The sequence below is a fragment of the Lepus europaeus genome, chromosome 11, assembly GCF_033115175.1.
Source record: "Lepus europaeus isolate LE1 chromosome 11, mLepTim1.pri, whole genome shotgun sequence".
In the NCBI taxonomy this organism is placed as follows: Eukaryota; Metazoa; Chordata; class Mammalia; order Lagomorpha; family Leporidae; genus Lepus; species Lepus europaeus.
This window is the reverse complement of record NC_084837.1, coordinates 113214713-113235139: the sequence shown is the minus strand read 5'-3', so window position 1 is coordinate 113235139 and position 20427 is coordinate 113214713. Positions and strand designations below refer to the sequence as shown.

Sequence of the window (20427 nt, the reverse complement as noted above, 5' to 3'; positions counted from 1 at the left end):
TTCAGGGGCACAGGAAGCTCTTGCCTAAAAAAGGAGACTTGTCCAGCAAACTTCTGCAGGACTACGGGCACAGGCAATTGCAGGGTTATCTCGGGGCAGCGTGATGTGGCTCTGGAGCCATGCAGCCCTGGCTGCTTCCCAAGAGCCTGTAGCCACTCCCGATGGCTCTGTAGTATCAGGTCCTGGGACTTCTGCTCAGAAAGCGCACGGGGCAGGCCGGCAGTGCCAGGAGCAGCCCTCCACTCGTCCCTCTGGCAGCACGTGCCTGCGTTGTGCTCTGCTGTGCCCACAGGCGCCCAGTGGGATGAAGCCCCGGCTGCCCACAGTGTGCCCTGCTCACCACTGCACCCTATCTTGGTCCTTTCTTCCTTTGTTTCACCTTTGCTACTTCTCTACAGGTGCTTCCTGGGATTCTCTCAAAGTGACCATTTGTGCTCTGGTCCCCATCTCCCAGTCAACCTCTGGGGACAGCCGGCGAGCGATGCACCCGTTCTATTTCCTGGGGCAGATCGGATCCCGTTAGCCCCGGGCACCTCACTTGCCTCGTTTATAAAACGGGGACAACAGCACTTATGCGACAGGATATCCCGGGGCTGAGCATCTCACCCTGGCACTCACAGGTTCAGGGCTGCCGCTGGTCGTTGTCTCGGTTGTCTGCTGGCTGTTCTCCTGGACACCCCTGCGTGGACGTGCCTCACTCAGCGTCGGTGGGCAGGAAAAGACAAGCAGCCCGGAGCCGCGTCTGGGGCCTGTGGCTGCATTACCACTCCCAGGGACGCGCTGCCTGCAGTCATGTGACCACGCCCCTGGCATCCTGTAGGGGGAGCCTTTTCTAGCTTTGCAAGAGCAGGGATGTGAGATCCCCACTCTGAGAAGCCGCTTGGGATGTGGAGTTGCTGGGTTTGGCTCAGGCTCTCCCACTGCTGCCCTGCGTCAGAAGGACGCGTCCCCAGTGAGGACACGCGGTGGGCAAGCACTCACTAAACACGTTCTGTGTCCCAGGCACCGTCCCGTGCGTCACATGCGTTAATTCACTTCAGGACCCCCAAGACAAACTTCCGCATAGCATCATCCCTACTCTGTGCATGTGAAAACCAGATCCAGTGCAGTGAGGACCCTGCTTACACCCACCCTGCCGGGGAGGGGCGGGCGTCCGCGTTCAGTGCATTCCCTAACCACAGCCTTCTGCTGGCTGTGGCCCAGGCGTGGTAGGCGGTCAGCAAGTGCCTTGAAAGCTTAAGTGATTTTCCCTACCGATAGCATTGTTCTCCTCCTTTGCAGGAGGTGTGGTCCCCTAGGACAAACCCAGGCTTCCCTACGCTTTTCCTGGTTCCGCTGTTTACCAAGTAGGATTCTTCTGAATTCCCAGGTTGCCATCAGAGGGGAACCCCAACACCTCCCCTGCAGGACCCACGTGAACCCCAAGATGTCTCCTGTAAACCCTGCGTGCGGACCGCAGCGTGGGCCCCTCAGACCCTGTCCTGAAGGCCCACATGGACTCCCCAGCCCTCTCCCATAGGGGCCACACTTCACAAACCTCTGTAGGCTCCGTCTGTCACTCGCCGGCCCCTGCTCTGTGGCTTGGCCAAGGCTTGCGTCCCGGCACGGTCACTGTGGGGTAGCCAGGGACAGGAGCAGCAGTGGCCCTGGTGGCCCTGCCCGTAACCCAGGACGCTTGCCTGCTGGTCCGCCGGGTGGCCGGGTATTACTTCCTGCTGGGTCCTTTCCCCGCCCCGGGGTGCCTCCCTCCTTCCCTCTCCCGCCCTCGTCCTCCACTGCCGCTTTCCACACCCGCCCCCTTTTCATCCCAGCTGTGGGAGTGAGGCCCCACTCCTGGCCGGCTGGAGCCAGACAATGGGCCCCTGTTCTGGGCAAAGAATCTCTGCAGTGTCTCCCACCCCTCTGCGGCCCCCTTTCAGGCCAGGATGGTGCGGGTGGGGGTGGGAGGCAGGGGCAGTGCCCCGGGTGGAGATGCCACAGAGGGGCTGCTGAGTGACCACCACCCACAGTGAAAGCCCGCCTTCTGCCCCAGCCCCTGGCCCCGCTCAAGCCTCCAAAGTTCTGCGATTTTAAGCATTCAGCCTGCGTTCTCTCTCTGTCCTTTTGTTCGAGAGGCGGGCAGACAGAGACCTGGTTCACCGCCCAGATGCCCACAACAGCCAGGGCTGGCCAGGTCGAAGCCACCCCGGGACTACGGGCTGCAGGGCGCTGCGCCAAATGCCCATTCCAATTTTTAATTTTTCTCCTGGCAGCTCGCGGAGGCCCCGGGCCCGGCCTGGGATCTGATTCTCCCCAGTATGCATATTTGCAAGCTGGGGCCAGGCCGCTCTCGAATCCGCCCCGGCGGCCGGTCCGCCCGGGCCCGAGAACCAGCACCGCGGACAGCTCCCGCCCCCGGCCGCAGGCTCTCGCGAGCGCGGCCGTCGGACCCAGCAGCGGAGCGGGAGTCTCGCGAGAGCGGCCGCTGCGGGTGCCCGGGAGCGCGCGCGCGCGCACGCGAGGCCAGCCCGGGCGCGCGCTCCCGCCCCGCCCCGGAGCGGCTCGAGGCCGGCCCCGCGCCGCATCCTCCGTGCCTCGCTGCGCAGCGCGGCGGCCTCTCCGCAGCCCGGTGGTCGCGGCAGGTGAGTGCCGGGCCCGGGGGGCGAGCGGGAGCCTGGGGCTGCAGCCTCTGCCCGCGACGCCGCGGCGCCGGAGCCGGGGTGACCTTCCCTGTCCGGGCGGGGGGAAGGGCGCTCAGCGCCCCCGGCCCCCGCTCCCCCGCGGGGTGACGTCAGACCGGGATCCGGAGCTGCAGCCAGGGGCCCGGCTGGGATGGGGGCCGGCAGGTGCGGCTGCACCCCCGCAGCTCCCGTCCACCCCGGGCGCCTGCAGGTGCACCCGGCCCTGGCGACCCCCGGCTGCGGGAGGAGGGTGCCTTGGCCCGGGGGCGGCCCTGTCCCCGGGCCAGGAGCCGAGAGTCCGCCATCCCCGGCGGGTTCGAGCGGCCGCGTCCTCCTCCCCAGGGGGCCATGGGGAGGCCCCGCAGAGAAAGGAGGCCGAGCAGAGGCAGTGGGGTTTCCAGGGAGGGGCCGGTGGGCTCAGGGATTTTGCAGCGCGGGGTTCGGGAAGGGCTGGGCTGGGCGAGCGCGTGGGGCTCGCAGATGCTGCTGGCTTTGGTTCCTTCTGGGCGCGGCGAGAGCTGAGAGAGGGCCGCAGGCTCTGGAGGGGCCTCAGCCCGGGGGTGTCGCTCCCAACCTTTTCTCTGGCTGCCGCCTCTGAGCCAGGTGACTGCCCTCTGCGCGGGAGTCTCCTCCTCCAGGGAGGGAGTGGTCCGGCGGAGCTGCGCCTCCCTTGATCCGGTTAGAGGCTCCTCAGCCCTCCCTCTCCTCCCTCCCCTCTGCGGTTCCTCCCGGGCTGCACTTCGCTCCCAGCTGCCAGCCTGGAGCCTGCGAGTTTGCTGGAGGAAGTGGAGTCAGCAGGGTTGCCCGACGCTGAGGGCTTAGCCGGGTGGGGCAGGAAATCCGATGTCCGGCTTCCACCCACCGGAAGGGCATCGAAGTCAAAAGCCAGCATAGGGATTGCCAGGCCCCTCCTGGACCCCCCCACCCCCACCCCCCGCCTCCTTAGGGACCCAGGAAGGGGTCGGGTGATGCTGAGTGAGCACTTGGTGCTGGGTAACTGCTCAGAACGTATGCAGTGGGATGTGAGAGCGTGGTGGGGCTGACAGGGCTCCTGGTTTAGGGCGCTGGAAGCCGTGGGGGTGGCAAGCAGAGGGAGCTTCCCGGCCGGCTGGCAGGAAGCCCGGAACCCGTAGGAGGCTGAGGAGTCATCAGCAGGAGGGTGGCAGCATGGCTAGGACACTGCTGTCTTCTGAGGTTGAGTCGTAGTTCTGGGACTTCAGGGCTGGAGGGGGGGCTGCAGAGGGGCAAGGGACCAGCAGGCCGGAAATGCCCATTTCTGTGCCCGGGAGGAGAGCAGAGACGCATGCTGGGGAGCAGGCAGCCCTGGCACCGGCCCCAGGTCCCCAGGCTCAACTCCCTTCTGTCTGCGGCGGCCCTCGCTCTCCCCACTGTGGGAGCTTCTGGCCTCCTGGCTTCGCGCTACAGGTGGAATGTCTTGCACAGAGTGGGTGTCTTGCACAGAGTGCAGGGATCTTACTCCTAACAGAGGAGATGTCTCTGTAAGTCTGGGGAGATACCCCCACACTACGAAAGAGTGGCAGTATGGAGCAAATTGCGGCTCTCCTTGCTGAGCTCTGTAAGAACTTAGCTTTGCAGAGGCCCCCGCCCACGCTGCCCTGCAGCAGGCAGTCCTGCACTAGGGCCTGGAGCCTTCTGTCCTGTAACCCCGCCCCTTGCAGCCCTCCCTGGATTCTCTCTGCCCCTACCTGGATATGCAGGGAGGTGACCTCCCGCGTGGCTTCTCCTGCTCTGAATCCCCTCCACACCCCTGCCCAGACTTTTCTGGATCTCTGGACCTGCCTTCGGGGAGCAAGCTGGGTCCAGGGATGGGTCAGGCTGGAGCCAGAGTTGGGAGCCTGTTGAGACCCTCTGTGCCCTGACACAGTACCTGAGCCATCACTGCTGTTTCCCAGGGTGTACTTTAGGAGGAAGCTAGATTGGAAGTAGAGGAGCCAGGATTTAAAGTGTCTCTTTTGTTTTTGTTTTTTAAAGATTTATTGGGCCAGTGCCGCGGCTCAATAGGCTAATCCTCCGCCAGCACCCCGGGTTCGAGTCCCTGTCGGGGCACTGGATTCTCTCCCGGTTGCCCCTCTTCCAGGCCAGCTCTCTGCTGTGGTCCAGGAGTGCAGTGGAGGATGGCCCAAGTGCTTGGGCCCTGCACCTGCATGGGAGACCAGGAGAAGCACCTGGCTCCTGGCTTCGGATCAGTGCAGCACTGGCCATAGCGGCCATTGGAGGGTGAACCAACGGCAAAGAAAGACCTTTCTCTCTCTCTCTCTCTCACTGTCCACTATGCCTGTCAAAAAAAAACAATTAAAAAAAAGATTTATTTATTTATTTTGAAGGCAGAGGCAGAGAGAGAGAGAGGTCTTCCATCTGCTGGTTCACTCCCCAAATGGCTGCAATGGCTGGAGCTAGGCTGATCCGAAGCCAGGAGCCAGGAGCCTCTTCCGGGTCTTCCACACAGGTGTAGGGTCCCAAGGACGTGGGCCATCTTCCACTGCTTTCCCAGGCCATAGCAGAGAGCGGGATTGGAAGAGTAGCAGCCGGGACTTGAACCCGTGCCCATATAGGATGCTGGCACTGCAGGCAGTGGCTGTACCCACTACACCAAGGTGCCGGCCCCTAAAGCTCCTCTTACCTCCTCCTCCTCCTCCACTTCGGTCTTGCGCTCTGGATCACAGAGAATGGAGCTGGACAGAGACTTCCTCTGTGCGTCCCAAGGCCTCACACATGCCTGCATCTTAGGCCATGTACAAGGAGCAAGGCCTGTCACCTCGCCCTGCGGTCCCTGGATCTCCGCTTCTTGGGGGCTTTGCTTATCCGTTCAGCCCTGTCTCTGCTCCTGCGGCTTCTTTCTGGATCCACCACATCCCTAGCTTCTGCCCACCGCTGCAGCCCCAGCTGACCCCCGTCCCGGCTGGCAGTCTCCTGTCTCCCGTGTCTTCTTAGCCAATTGGTGGTGGCAGCTGCTGCTGCTTTTTAAGATTTTTTTATTTGAAAGACAGACAGACAGAGACAGACATGTATATCTTCCATCTCTTGGTTCACTCTCCAATTGGCTGTAATGCCCGGGGCTGGGCCAGGCTGAAGCCAGGAGGCAGGAACTCCATCCCACCTGCTGCTTTGCTAGGTGCAGTAGCAGGGAGGTGTCATGGAAGTGGAGCAGCCAGGACTTGAATTGGTACTCCAGTATGGAATGCTGGCTTACCCTGCTACACCACAACGCTGGCCCCACAGTCAGGATTCTTAAAGAGCTGTCTGTCTGCACTTGACAGCTGACATATCCAGCTTATTCTTTTTTTTTTTTAAGATTTTATTTATTTATTTGAGAGGTAGAGTTATAGACAGTGAGAGGGAGAGTCAGAGAGAAAGGTCTTCCTTCCACTGGTGCACTCCCCAATTGGCCGCAGTGGCCGGAGCTGTGCCGATCTGAAGCCAGGAGCCAGGTGCTTCATCCCAGTCTCCCATGGGGTGTAGGGGCCCAAGCATTTGGACCATCTTCTACTGCTTTCCCAGGCCATAGCAAAGAGCTGGAGGGGAAGAGGAAAAGCCAGGACTGGAACCGGTGCCCTTATGCGATGCCAGCACCGCAGGTGGAGGATTAATCTACTGTACCATGGCGCCGGCCCCTGCTCCCCCCCCCTTTATTTTTTTTTTTGGACAGGCAGAGTGGACAGTGAGAGAGAGAGAGACAGAGAGAAAGGTCTTCCTTTACTGTTGGTTTACCCTCCAGTGGCTGCCGCGGCCAGCACACCGCGCTGATCTGAAGGCAGGAGCCAGGTGCTTCTCCTGGTCTCCCATGGGGTGCAGGGCCCAAGCACTTGGGCCATCCTCCACTGCACTCCTGGGCCACAGCAGAGAGCTGGCCTGGAAGAGGAGCAACCGGGACAGAACTGGGGCCCCAACCGGGACTAGAACCCAGGGTGTGGGCGCCGCAGGTGGAGGATTAGCCTAGTGAGCCACGGCGCCTGTCCGTATCCAGCTTATTCTAATTTGGCTGCTGCTTCCTGCTGGGGTTGCCACTGATTTGCTGCTGCTCATCCCCGGCCTTTTCTTTCTGGTTTTTTATTTATTTTTATTTATTTATTTTTAAAGATTTATTTATTTGTTTGAAAGGCAGAGTTACATAGAGAGATCTTCCATCTGCTGGTTTACTCTCCAGATGGCTGCAACAGCCGGGGCTGGGCCAGGCCAAAGCCAGGAGCCAGGTGCTTCTCCTGGTCTCCCATGGGGTGCAGGCGCCCAAGCCCTTGGGCCATCGGCTCTGGCCTTTGCACAGAGGACACTCTGTGGCACCGGTCCCATTTGTCCCCTCTGAGCTGGCTCTGGTGACTCCGCACTCTCCCGGCTTTCCTGCCACCTTGTCATCGCTCCTTTTCATTCTTTACCAGCTGCCCCTCTTCTGCCTATTTTTTTTTTAACAGGTAAGTATATTTACATGATTTGTAATTCAGCAGATGTCCCAGATTTTGTTGATTCTAAAATGAACATTTTGGTATTTCTGAAGACATTTTAATGTCTGTGTATCACAACTTCAGGCGCCCCACAGGTTGGTTGGCAGTGTTTTATTTTTTATCAGTTAAATAATGATCTGTCTTAGAATGGACGGTGTCTTGGATCATGGGAACATGGCATGAAGGTGCACAGTCAAAATCCTGCCTCCCTCCCACTCCATGCTTCCTGCTGTAGGAGCCATAGCTGTTCTCTCTTTTTTTAAAAAAATATTTATTTTATTTATTTGAAAGAGTTAGAGAGAGAGGTAGAGACAGAGAGAGAGGTCTTCCATCCGCTGGTCCACTCCCCAGATGGCCACAACAGCTGGAGCTGCGCCGATCCGAAGCCAGGAGCCAGGAGTTTCTTCCGGGGCTCCCATATGGGTACAGGGGCCCAAGGCCTTGGGCCATCCTCCACTGCTTTCCCAGGCCATAGCAGAGAGCTGGATCGGAAGAGGAGCAGCTGGAACTAGAACCGGCACCCATATGGGATGCCAGCACCTCAGGCCAGGGCTTTAACCTGCTGCACCACAGCACCAGCCCCACAGCTGTTCTTTTTTTAAAAAAAGATTTATTTATTTATTTATTTGAAAGGCAGAGTTTGATTGGTTCATCCCCCAAATGGCCGCAATGGCTGGAGCTGGGCCAGTCTGAAGCCAGGAGCCAGGACCTTCTTCTGGGTCTCCCAAATAGGTAGCAGGGGCCCAAGCACTTGGGCTATTTTCCACTGCTTTTTCCAGGTATTAACAGGGAACTGGATAGGAAGTAGAGCAGCCAGGACTGGAACTGGTGCCCATGGGGGACACTGGCATTGCAGGCGGCAGCTTTACCTGCTCTACTGCAATGCCATCTCTCCCACAGCTGTTTGTTCTCGGTTCCTTCCCAAAGGTCCCTTGTGCACCTGTTACCAAAAACAAAGATGTCTGTTTTCCCTCAACTTTTTATTTTGAACATTTTCAAAGCTACGGGAAAGCTGGAAGCGTGGTATCCTGAACACTGTGCACTCTTCCTGCAGAGCTATCCGTTACCATTTTGCAACATTTTCCTTTATGTACAGAGCAGTTTTGTTGCGCCCATCGGAAAGTAAGTTGCACACCAGGCGCCTTGCTTCCAGATACTTTAGCTTGTATCTCCTAGGAACTAAGGCATTTCCATACACACGAGGAAGTTCACGTGGGCAACGATGCCAATAGTGATGCTGGCCGTCTATATGGAAATGTCTCTAGGTGTCCTAAAAACATTCTTGTTATTTTTTAAAAAGATTTATTTGTTGAAAGGCAGAGTTAGAGATAAGGAGAGACAGAGAACTATCTTTCATGTGCTGGTTAACTCCCCAAAAGACCACAACAGCTGGGGCTGGGCCAGGCCAAAGCCAGGAGCCAGGAGCTTCATTTGGGTCTCCCACGTGGACGCAGGGGCCCAAGGACTTGGACTGTCCTCTGCTGCTTTCCCAGGCACGTCAGCAGGGAGCTGGATCTGGAGTGGAGCAGCTGGGACTTGAGCTGGTACCCATATAGGATGCTGGCACTGCAGGTGGTGGCTTTACCCACTGCACCATTTTACTGGCCCCCTGGATCCACTTTTAAAGGATTACCCATTGTATTTGGTTGCTTTTGTCTTTAGTCTCCTTTAGTTTATTTTGTTATTATTTTAAAATAGTGAGCTTTAAATTTTTACTTTGAAATGGAGGTGGAGGGAAGGGAGGGGGAGGGGGAAGGAGACGGCAGTTGAGACCTTCCATCTGCTGGTTCACTCCCCAGATGGCTGTAACAGCCAGAGCTGAGCCAGCCCCAAACCAGGAGCCCGGAACTCCATCCTGATCTCCCATGTGGGTGGCAGGGGCCCAGGTTCTCTGTGGCCTTCCCAGGTGCATTGTCAGGAAGCTGGATTGGCAGCAGACAACAGGGACTCAAACTCGTGTTCTGATACAGGATCCTGGTCGCTTAGCCCGCTGCACCACAGTGCCTGTTCCTAGTCTGCTTTAATCCAGATGGGTTCCACTATTAATTTTAAGTTCCCATATTTAAAAAATTATGTATACATATATATATATATTTTGATCAGCAGAGAGAGAGAGAGAGAGAGACCTTCTGTTATTTCACTGCCCCAATGCTTACAATAGCCTAGGCTAGACCAAGCAAAAGGCAGGAGCCAAGAACTCAGTCCAGGTCTTCCACGCGGGAGGCAGGGGCCCTGTACGTGAGTCTTTACCTGCTGCCTCCCGGCGTGCACATGAGCAGGAAGCCGGATCAGAAGTGGCTCTGGGACTGGAACCCGGGCCCTCTGACGTGCACTGCGAGCGAGTCAGTGATTTATCGGTTGTGCCAAACGGCCACCCCACCCCCATCGATTTTTGTGTTTCCGGACATTAGTCTTTGTCCTGTGAAGTGTCACCTTGTTTTCTCAGCTGGAACTTCTCTGACAACAGTGTTGCACAGGGGATCCCCCCTCCTTCCCTCCCGCCATTGGGAAGCACATACCGTGCCCTCGCCCCGTCCTGTTATCAGAAATGCTGAGTTTGATCCAGTTGGTCTGCCCCGGGCTCTCGCTGTAGAAGTTCCTTTCTCTGTTGTGAGTACTGAGTTTCTGAGGGTGACACTCGGGCTGTGTGACTCCCTCCTCCCAACCTTGCCCCAGTGCTGTAGCAGCAATGATGGGCCTTGTCTGAGTCAGCTCTGCTGATGTTGATGGCAAAGCAGAACTTACTCTGTTGTTTTTAAGATTTACTTACTTATTTGAGAGAGTGATGCAGGGAGCCATGGAGAAGGAGGAAGAGAGATAGCCTCCATCTGCTGGTTCTCCCCCCAAATGGCCACGGAAAAGCCGGGAGTTTCATTAGTGCCTCGCGCCTGGGTGCAGGGGCCCAAGCACTTGGGCTGTTTTCTGCTGCTTTTGCAGGCATGTTAGCAGGGAGCTGGATCGGAAGCGGAGGGGCCGGGACTCAGCCGCATTCTGATGTGGGATGCTGCATTGCAAGCGGCGGCTTGACCCCCTGCGCCACGACGCTGGCCCCCAGACCGGGGCACTTGCCGAGTCTGCAGCTCCTGCATTTACGGACAGAACTCATGTCCTTCTCCCTCTCTAAAAGTGATCCTGCCACTTGGGTCTCATGGGTTTTCGTTTTCTTTTTTCTTTTTAAAAGATTTTATTTATTTATTTGAAAGTCAAGAGTTATACAGAGAGAGAAGGAGAGGCAGAGAGAGAGAGAGAGAGAGAGAGAGAGAGAGAGAGAGAGAGAGAGACAACAGACAGAGAGAAAGGTCTTCCATCTGCTGGTTCACTCCCCAGATGGCCGCAACGACTGAAGCCAGGAGTCAGGAGCTTCTTCCAGGTCTCCCATGTGATTACAGGGGCCCAAGCACTTGGGCCATCTTCTACTGCTTTCCCAGGCCACAGCAGAGAGCTGGATCGGAAGAGGAGCAGCTGGGACAGAAACCTGCACCCATATGGATGCTGGCACTGCCGGCCCTAAATGGGTAGCATTTCACAAATGTCTCTACCCCATCTGTTTTCTTTTTGTGGTCGATATTATTGGTTAGTTGTTTTTTTTTTTTATTTTTTTATTTTTATTTTTTTGAGAGGCAGAGTGGATAGCACGCGCGAGAGAAAGACAGAGAGAAAGGTCTTCCTTTTTGCCGTTGGTTCATCCTCCAATGGCCGCTGCGGACGGCGCATCTCGCTGATCTGAAGCCAGGAGCCAGGTGCTTCTCCTGGTCTCCCATCCGGGTGCAGGGCCCAAGGACTTGGGCCATCCTCCACTGCCTTCCCGGGCCATAGCAGAGAGCTGGCCTGGAAGAGGGGCAACCGGGATAGAATCCGGCACCCCAACCGGGACTAGAACCCGGTGTGCCGGTGCCGCAGGCGGAGGATTAGCCTGTTAAGCCACGGCGCCGCCCAGTTTTTTTTTTTTTTTTCAATCTGTATTCCATATCCAAAAGGGACACAAAAGGTTATAATTGTTCAAATCTTTTTGAGAGGGAGAAGGACAGACAGGCGTGGACAGAGAGGAGCTGCCATTTGCTGGTTCACTCCCCAGATGCCCAGAGCAGTCCCTGGGTGGGGCCAGAACCAGCGACTTGGAACTCAGGGACCCAATCCGTGGCTCCATCTCCACTGGCCTCCTAGTCTGAGCGTTAGCAGGAAGCTGGATCAGGAGCTGGAGTGAGGCGTCGAATGCAGGCACCGCGATGTGGGACCACCAGGCCAAATGCTCGCCCCTCCCCTGCCTCTGAAGCCGCCTCCCATGTCCACCAGAGCTGGCACTCAGCGAGGTGTCAGCGCCTTGACCCTAATTCATGGACGACTGCTTCACGTTTGTTCCCCGCCCGTGTGCCGCTGCTGCCTGCACGGGGCTCCTGGTGTCTCAGCACCGCAGCCCTGCTGGTCCTCACGCGGCTTCCTGCCTTCCCTGGAGCCTGCACCCTTCCTGCCCGTGCTTCCGGCTCAGTGCTCGGGGGGAGCAGGGGTCTGCCCCCTGCCCGTTGGTGCTCGCTGCTCCGCCCACGGGGCAGCTTCCTTGTGCGACAGTCTGCGATTTATCCCCCCGGCACCCAGCAGGTCCCCTTGACCCACGCCGTGCCTGCCTGCGTGGTGGGATTTGCCGCCCGGGGTGTTGACTGCTTCATGCAAGGGCGGGGACCGCCTGGGTGGTGCTTGTGCTCTCTGCCCAGGGCCTGGCAGACGTGAGTTCCAATGAGTGAACCAATGGCAGAAGGCAGGAGGCAGGAGGCCGGAGCAGCCGGTGTTCCTGGGGAAGGAAGGAACGTAGGCATCTCTGGCCCCCTGGGCTTTTTCTGTCACTCAGCTCTCCTTGCTCGGGGTCCCCTCCCAGGTGTCCTTGCCACCCTTAAAGGGGCAGGCGGGAGAGGAGGGTGTGGCTATGCAAGGTGAGGTGCTGTCTCCACTGGGCTGCGCCTGCATGGGGGTGTGCGCTGGGGGTCCTCGCCCCAAGAAGCTCGCAGCCCAGCAGGGGCTGACCGAGGGACTGGGTTGGGCAGAGCCCTGGCCCTCATCCTTCTCTGGCCTTTCTCTCCTTCCAGTTCAAGACAAAAGGCGTGTTAGGCTGCTGGGCCAGCAGGTGCCATCATGGCCGGTAAGGAGGGGGGCGGGCATGGGCATGAGAGTGCGGGGGGTGGGTGGCCTCTTCCTCACCCCCTCTTCTCCTCGGTCTTGGGGGTCTTTCTTTCTGTCCTCTCGTCCCCAGGTATCCCCTGCCCCCCTCCCCCTGAAGTCTGACTGAGAACCTCAGCCTGACACTGTGGCCCTCTGTCAGGTCCCTGAGCCTGGGGGCCGCACCGTCCTCGTCTTGCTGTCCGTCCGACTGAGTGGCAGCACTGCTGGCCCAGGCACTCCCCTTGGCCACCCTTGAATTCTTTTTTTAAAAGATTTTATTTATTCGAAGGGTAGAGTTACAGAGAGAGGGAGAGACAGAAAGAAAGGTCTTTTATCTACTGGTTCACTGTCCAAATGGCTGCAATGGCCAGAGCTGGGCCAATCTGAAGCCAGGAGCCAGGAGCCTCTTCCGGTTCTCCCACGTGGGTGCAGGGGCTCAAAGACTTGGGCCATCTCCCACCACTTTCTCAGGCACATTATTAGGGAGCTGGATTGGGAGTGGAGCAGCTGGGACTTGAACTGGTGCCCATATGGGATGCCGGCATTGCAGGCAGCGGCTTTACCCACTATTCCACCACACCGGCCCCACCCTTGTATTCTGGTGTCTGCCATCTCTCCCTGTGGCTTTGTAGGGCTCAGAGGTTACAGATGTGGGTCCCAGCCCTACTCCCCTGACCCCGAATGAACCAGGGTCTGAAAGGAGCAGTGGCTGGAATGAATGAATGCATGTGGGGTGGAGGCTGGGACCCTCATCTCTGACCCACCCATCCCACTCCCTGTGCCTGGTTATGGGGGGCCTTGACCCCGACACACAGCGTTTATTGGTTTTTATTCTTGCCAGTGACGCTATCTCGGGGTCTTCGGTGACTTTGGAGTCCAGGGAAGATGGGGATGGAGGACCTGGGCAGTCACAGCCGCTGGGAGGGGACTGCACAGTGGCCGTGGAAAGGGTGGGCGTGTCAGGTCGTGGGGCGGGAATCGTGCCCGGTGACGTCACGCGTGTGCCTCGCTCATCCGCAGAGAAAGTGAACAACTTCCCGCCGCTGCCCAAGTTCATCCCGCTGAAGCCCTGTTTCTATCAAGACTTCGAGGCGGACATCCCCCCCCAGCACCTCAACATGACCAAGCGGCTCTACTACCTCTGGATGCGTGAGTGCCGGGGTGGGGACGGGGTGGGGAGGGCCCGCAGCCCCGCTTGCAGCACCTGCATGGGCCAGGGAGGCCGTCCTGCGTGGCTCCCAGCAGCTCCTTTCAGGGTCCAGCTCCGGTCTCGGCCTCAGGGCCCCCGTTCTCGGCCTCTCCTCCTCCACCTGCCCCACCCCCTGGCACCTGGGCAGGGTCTCTGCAGTGTGGTCCTCTGTGTTTCTTTCTTTCCCTTCCCCTTGGAAAGCCTTTCCCAGGAGTGTCTGGAGACTGCCAGGACCCAGGATTCTGGGCTTGGGGGAGCCTTCTCTCTCTCAGATTCTTCAGAGAGCACTGTTCTGGGGATTGGGAGGGTCTGGGCGGGCACTCGCCCGCGGCAGAGGGCCCTGGCGCTGTGATGGCTGTGGCTATAGCTGGGCTCCTGAGTCTCGGGCTCCAGCACGCTCAGGTTTGGAGGGCCAGCGTTGCAGCCCACCCCCACACCCCCCTACCCCCCCCCCCCCCCGCTTTCTGACGCTTTGTGGCAGGTTGGTGGGAGTGGTGTCCTCCGGGGGTGGGTGGGGTTTGGCTGGACGTAGGCTGGCACCTGGTAGGCACATGGGGGCAGGGCAGGCTGGCTGCCACCGCATGAGCACAGCTGGGGCCTGCACTGCCCAGGGAGCCGACCGCCAGGAAGGAGCTGACCAGGTCTGCCGTGTTCGGCGTGGCCAGGAGGGCGGGGGCAGACAGACCCCGGGCGGTGAGGCAGGTCTGCAGCTGCTGGCTCTGATGCTGTGTTTGTATCCGCTGTGAGGAAGACGTAGAGGTGGGAGCTTTGGGCCGGGGGGGCCCAGAAAAGGGAGTGTGCTTGTGGACAGAGGGTGACAGAGAAACCTGGCCCTGGAGACCCGGGGGCCACACAGGCTCCATCTGAATTCACAGCCAGCCAGGCTACCTGCCGGGCGCCCTGCGGCCCTGGGCGCTGCAGGTGAGAGAGGTGCCCGTGCAGGGTGACGGTGGCCACAGGTCTGCACGGCAGTGGGGTGGGGGTGAGGACGTGTGGACTCTGAGCTGGCCGAGGAGACAGCGCAGGAGGGCTGGCTACCGGAAGAGAGGTGGAGAGAGGCGGGGCTGGGAGGGAGGTGCTGACCAGTAGCTCAGTGCTTAGTTCTTTCCTGCATACAATTGGCAAGGACCCTGAGGCGGCCTGCAGGCAGTGTGGGGTCAGTGGGTAGGGGTGGGAGGGATGCCCAGGTCTTTACGAGGGGCCCTGAGACTCGGAGCGTTCTGCCCGCCCCAGGCTCTGTGCACTGTGCCCCAGCAAGGTCTCATCCAGGAGCTGGACTTAAGGGCTATAAATATCTCCCTAAGTCCTCAGTAGGCGCCGCCGGGTGCGTTGGTTCCTAGGAAATGTTCATAACCCCTGGGAGGTTCAAGGGTCCGCTGGGGAGACCACAGGAGCTGGCTGTCAGGGGCTGCGACCCAGCCCAGGGTTCAAGGCCGGGGCGCCCTGATGTCAGCGCGTCCGTGCCACCCGTATTGCTCTCTGTAAAGCGGGGAGGCACTGAGGCCCCACTGGCTGTGACTCGGGGCACTGGGATTCCTAGATTCTGCTAGCTGGTGCGGGTACAGAGGAGGGGGAGCCTCTAGTCTGGTTGATGGGCTGGGATTTGTATTTGGGGAACTGTGAGACCAGCCCAAGTCTGTAGGAGCCCGAGGGATGGGAGAAGAGTGAGGCTGCCGTGTGCGGTAGTGAAGGAAGGCTTCCTGGAAGAGGTGGCTTGAGAGTTGTCTGGGAAGCAGATTAAAGACTAAGACCCCAGACACTGCTGCCTGCCCAGTCTTGAAGCGATGTCTTTTCCCGTCCCCACCTCGCAGGAGAGGGGCTCAGGTGGGTTGGCTGTGTGTGTGGCAGGGCCGGGACTGTGGCCATTCTGGGCAGTAAATGAAGAACGTGTCTACCAGGGTGAGGCCCTGGGGCCCTTGAACGGAGCTCGCTGGGCAGAGCGCCGCAGCCTCTGGCTTCCCCCGCAGCGGGTGTGAGGAGGGGGTTGCCTGAGCCCCCGGCTTTCCTTCTTACCGTCTGTGCTTCCTCTGTGTGTGTGTGTCCGTCTGTGTGGGTTGTGGGTCTTGGCGTGTGTGCACCGTGCTGCCGGCATGTGTGCGTGTGCGCACGTGGGCGTGCACGGCCTGGGTGTCTGTGTCTGTCTCTGTGTGTGCCTGGACCTGCAGTGAACAGTGTCACACTGGCCGTGAACCTGGTGGGCTGTCTCGCGTGGCTCATCGGAGGCGGGGGAGCCACCAACTTTGGCCTCGCCTTTCTCTGGCTCATCCTCTTCACACCCTGCTCCTACGTCTGCTGGTTTCGGCCCATTTACAAGGCCTTCAAGTAAGTGGTTGGCACTGGCCCCGGCCCCTAGCCGTGCAGCTGCCCACTCACCGCCCTGGCCTCTTCTCTGCATCTCCTCTCCCCCCTCCTTCTCTGGCCGCCCCCTAGGCTCACTTTCCCTCGTTCACCTGCGGTGCAGGCTGCCAGGTGGAGCTTCCTGGCGGTCGGAGCCTTCCTCTTCACTCCTCCCCTCATTCTGCTTGGCTGGGGGCAGCGTAGGGACCAGGCCTGCTGTGGCTTTCTGCCCGTACCTTCCCCAGGGAGCTGCTGGTTACATTTTGCCTGTGGGACCCCCGTGCTGGTGGTGGTGCCAGGACGACCGTCTGTGCGTGTGCCAAGGGGACCAGCACCCAGGTGCCCGTGACGCTGTGTGTGTGCTGATGCCCAAGGGCCCACCCCTCCCGTCTACCAGGGAGCTGGGCATCTCACTCCCAGGAGTGCCTAGTGCCAAACGGGCTTTCCGTCTTTGTGCCAATGGGACCAACCACATACCGTCTGCCGTGGTGCCCATGGAATACTCATGCTAACGGGCCTGAAGTCAGACCCCCCCCCCGCCATGTGCCACTTAGCTGCTGTCTTGGTGCCCACAGGGTGTTCCTTCTACAGCCTGTGGGCCATCCCCATGGAGGTGGCAGGCCTGATGCCAGCGGGGTCCCTCCCCTGTGTCACATCACATGTCACATGTCACACTCAAGCTGTAAAGACCCACAGATGCTCGCCGTCCCGTTCTGGCCTCCCGGCTGAGGGCTTTCGGTGTCTTGTGTCCATGGTGCCCTCACCTCAGCCGGGAAGGGAGCGGGCACCCTGAAGGCAGGCGGCCCCGGCCTGAGCCCGCGTGACAGGAGCGTCCCCTGTGCCGCAGGACCGACAGCTCCTTCAGCTTCATGGCGTTCTTCTTCACCTTCATGGCCCAGCTGGTCATCAGCATCATCCAGGCCGTGGGCATCCCCGGCTGGGGCGTCTGGTAAGAGGCCGGGGCGGGCCGGGTGGGGGACGCGGCGAGGGACCGCCTCGCACTGGGGGTCAGCCTGGGAAGGCTCGGGTGCCCGGTGAGCCGGCCCCGCGGGCACCTGAGTCCACGGGCGGGCTCTTCTCTGGGGGGCCCTCCTCGGGCCTGCGCACCCACAGGCGGCCTCTTGCTCCAGCGGCTGGATCGCCACCATCGCCTTCTTCGGTACGAACGTGGGCTCGGCGGTGGTGATGCTCATTCCCACGGTCATGTTCACGGCCGTGGCCGTCTTCTCCTTCATTGCTCTCAGCATGGTACGTGGTTCGGGGCCAGCAGGTGGCTTGGGGAAGTGGCCTCTATCCAAAGCAACCCCTCATCCCCGTCCCAAGCCCCCAGATCGGGGGAGGGGGTTCCTCTCCAGGGGTGCACTCGGGATTGGCCCCCAGGATTCCCTGCCCTGCAGGTGCACGCCTTGTGGAGGGCGGGCCTCCCCTCTGATGGACGCTACCTCCTCCCACAGGTTCATAAATTCTACCGGGGCAGCGGGGGCAGCTTCAGCAAAGCCCAGGAGGAGTGGACCACGGGGGCGTGGAAGAACCCGCACGTGCAGCAGGCCGCCCAGAACGCAGCCATGGGGGCGGCCCAGGGGGCCATGAACCAGCCGCAGACTCAGTACCCCGCCACCCCCAACTACACGTACTCCAACGAGATGTGAGCCGCACGGCTGCGGCCCGCGGGGCAGGGGGCTCAAGCCACAGCGTCCGCTGTGGCGACCAAGCAGGGTTCCCCCTTCCCTCTCCTCCCCCGCCTCCTCCTCCCTCTTTGTACAGAGTCAGAGTTATATATATATCTCTCTCCACGTATCTCCGTGCCCGTCTGCGTCTGTCCCCCGCCCCCCGAGCCGGGGGTGCTGCAGGGGCGCTGTCCCGGGCGGCGGTAGCCGCGTCCGTGTCTCCTTGTGAAGTAGTGTGCCGTGGAGGTCTTTTGTCGTGGTGCTAGATGTATGTTTAGAACTAAACCAGCCCCCCACCCTCCGCCTGGCCACCCCCCCGACCCTGGCCCCGGGACTCCTCGTGGGGCTGGGGAGGCATCTCAGAGAGCCCGGCGCGCTCTGCCCTGTACCACAGCGGTGACCGTCTCCACCATGGATCTCACGGGGCAGCTCCTGGTGGTGGCGATGGGACAGGCAGGGGCCCTTCCGGGCTCCTCCTGCCCTGGGTCCCCTCCCCTGCTGGCGGCTCCCCTGCACCGTCTTCCCTCCCCTGGCGGCTTTCCTTTGTCTCCCCGGTGTCTCTGCTCCTTAGACTGAGCCCGGATCTCCAATCTGATCTGATTTGCACATCCAGGAAGCTGACAGGGCCTGAGCCATATGTGGGCGGGACACAGCTGGACATGCCCAGCCCAGGGAGCCCAACGCAGGGGCGGCCTCTTTGGCCCTGAGCAGAGGCCTCTCTTCCCTTCTCTGCTCCCCCCACCCCATCTCCCCAAGCCCCTCGAGCTCCGCTCTGTATGTGCGTCTTCCCCAGTCCCTGCAGCTGCTGTGTCCTGTCTCCCCGACCCGCACACTGCCTTGCTGGGGCTGGGTGGTGGTAGCAGGTGTCAGGCGCAGAGGCACAGCTGGAGCTGAGACATGGACGAACCGGAGGTCCCCTGGGGAGGTCCGGCTGGCCCCAGCCTGCCGGGGCTTCTAGGTGCCTCTGAGTGACCGCTAGGTCCCTGGTGACCTGGCTGTTCTGCTTGGGTCTGGTGGGGGCCAGGGCTCGGGGCTAGGCCTGGAGAGGAGGTCGGAGGAGCGGGCACGCAGGGCCCAGGGCGAGGGGAGCCCGCCTGCCCCTGCCCAGTTTGCTCATGGGCGCATGAACTCAGGGTCCAGGAGGAAGCACAGGCCGATCCCAGCGGCAAGCACAGGGCCTGGGTGGGACTTGGGGGGGGTGCGGAGGGGAGGCTCTTTGGCTTCAGGGCTTCTTTTTTTTTTAATCACTGGCTCCCCTCTGCCCTCAGGGCTGGGCTCCTGGTCTTCCTCCCTCTCAGAGCCCCTCCCCTTCCAGGAGACTGGCTTGAGGCCTCTGTGTCCACTGGGATCACTGTGGTGGTGGCTGGCAGGGGCCCAGCGCTGCCACCTGGAGGGGAGGGGGCCCTTCCCCGGGACCCCGGGACCCCGGGGGCAGCGGCCCCTTTTCCCACTCTCCCTTCTCCCAAGAGAAGCCCCCCGGGCGCTGTGGATCGGACAACCAGATCCCACTCGACCACGCTGGGCAGGGTGCAGCGTGGAGCCCACACCTGGGCTTCCAGGCCACCCTGAGCTTGGAGCTGCAGGTACTCGGGAAAGTCCTCTGCCTTGGGCTTGGACCGCAGAGTAGAACTGGCTCCCTCCTCTGCATTTCCTCTCTGGAGCGCCGTTGTCACGGCCCCGATACCCAAAAGGAGCCTCTGACCAACTAGGTCCCCTCCGCTCCCTCCCCGGCCCGGCCTGTGGCTCCTGGGCCTGAGCTCCAGCCGCCAGGCTGACATCCATGTCCTGCTCGGTGCCGCCTGTGGTCAGTGTCCTGTCTTTCCTGCCTTTCCTCTTCCCTGGCTGAGAGCTGTGTGGCCGCGCCCTGGCTTAACCCTCGGGGAACCTGTGGTCTGGGTGTGCCCAGCTCGGCCAGGCCTTGGGATGCTGAATCTCCAGGCAACTCTGCACTTTCCCGGGGGAGGGCCTTGTGTGAGAAGGGGGCGGGGTTGGGGGTGGAGGAGGGCCCAGGCCAGCTTTGGGGACCCTGGGGTCTGCGGCCAGCCGGGGGCCTCTAGTGCATCCTCCTGGTGCCCAGTGTGCCTCCTTGTCCCCGGGAGACACAGCCCATGCCCTAGCTGGCAGTCGACCTGCTTGAGCCACCATGTCCATCTGTGATGACTGCGTGAGCCGTAATAAAAGGACCATTTGGCCCTGTGTGTGCCGCTGTGTCGCGTGTCTTCCTGAGGGGCTGCATGGATGGGGCCTCTCTGTGGGCCTGGGGCAGGCGTGCAGGTGGGCTGGGTTGGTGGCCCGTGTCTGTGGCCCCTTCTCTGAGGCACCTTGAGCTGGCCTTGAAATTGCAACAGAGGCTTCTGCCTGTTAAGAGGAGTGGGCGGGGTCAGGTGGCTCACAGCAGGGCAGGGGGGTAGGGGCGGAGCACAGAGGGCCCTCCCACCACAGCTGTTGGAGCAGCCTGGCTGAACAGAAAAGGGGCTGCGGGCTGGGGAATGAGAGGGCAGAGACATCCCCCACGCTCCCTTCCTCTGTCTCCCGGCTGCCAGTGCTGTGCCATCCACGCCCTAGTGCCCTTCAAAAAAAGACTCAGCTTGGGGCCGGCGCTGTGGCTTAGTGGTAAAGCCACTGCCTGCAGTGCCAGCATCCCATATGGACGCCAGTTTGAGTCCTGGCTGCTCCACTTTGGAACCAGCTCTCTGCCTCGGGCAGCAGTAGAAGATGGCCCAAGCCCTTGGGCCCCTGCACCAGCGTGGGAGACCCGGAAGAAGCTCCAGGCTTCAGATCGGCACAGCTCCGGCCATTGTGGTCAACTAGGGAGTGAACCAGCGGATGGAAGACCTAGGAGACCGCTCTCTCTCTCTGCCTCTCCTCTCTCTCTGTAATTCTGACTTTCAAATAAATAAATAAATCTAAAAAAAAAAAAAAAAAGACAGCTCTAGGGCCGGCGTTTCGGCACAGCAGGTAAAGCC

At 60.4% G+C, this 20427-nt stretch overlaps 1 protein-coding gene across 2 annotated transcripts; it reads left to right on the top strand.

Moving 5' to 3' along the window:
• The first annotated feature begins 2587 nt into the window (after positions 1-2587).
• On the top strand, positions 2588-18630 carry SCAMP5 (secretory carrier membrane protein 5). Of its 2 annotated transcripts, none has more exons than XM_062206473.1 (7): positions 2588-2621; positions 12196-12248; positions 13289-13417; positions 15623-15779; positions 16642-16743; positions 16925-17042; positions 17249-18630. In XM_062206473.1, exons 2-7 carry the CDS (start codon positions 12242-12244, stop codon positions 17441-17443), a joined length of 708 nt encoding a protein of 235 aa, XP_062062457.1. In that variant the 5' UTR covers positions 2588-2621; positions 12196-12241; the 3' UTR covers positions 17444-18630. The 2 variants fall into 2 exon arrangements, with proteins under 2 accessions (XP_062062457.1, XP_062062458.1); XM_062206474.1 differs by lacking the exon at positions 2588-2621 and adding an exon at positions 9706-9727.
• The last annotated feature ends 1797 nt before the right edge of the window (positions 18631-20427 follow it).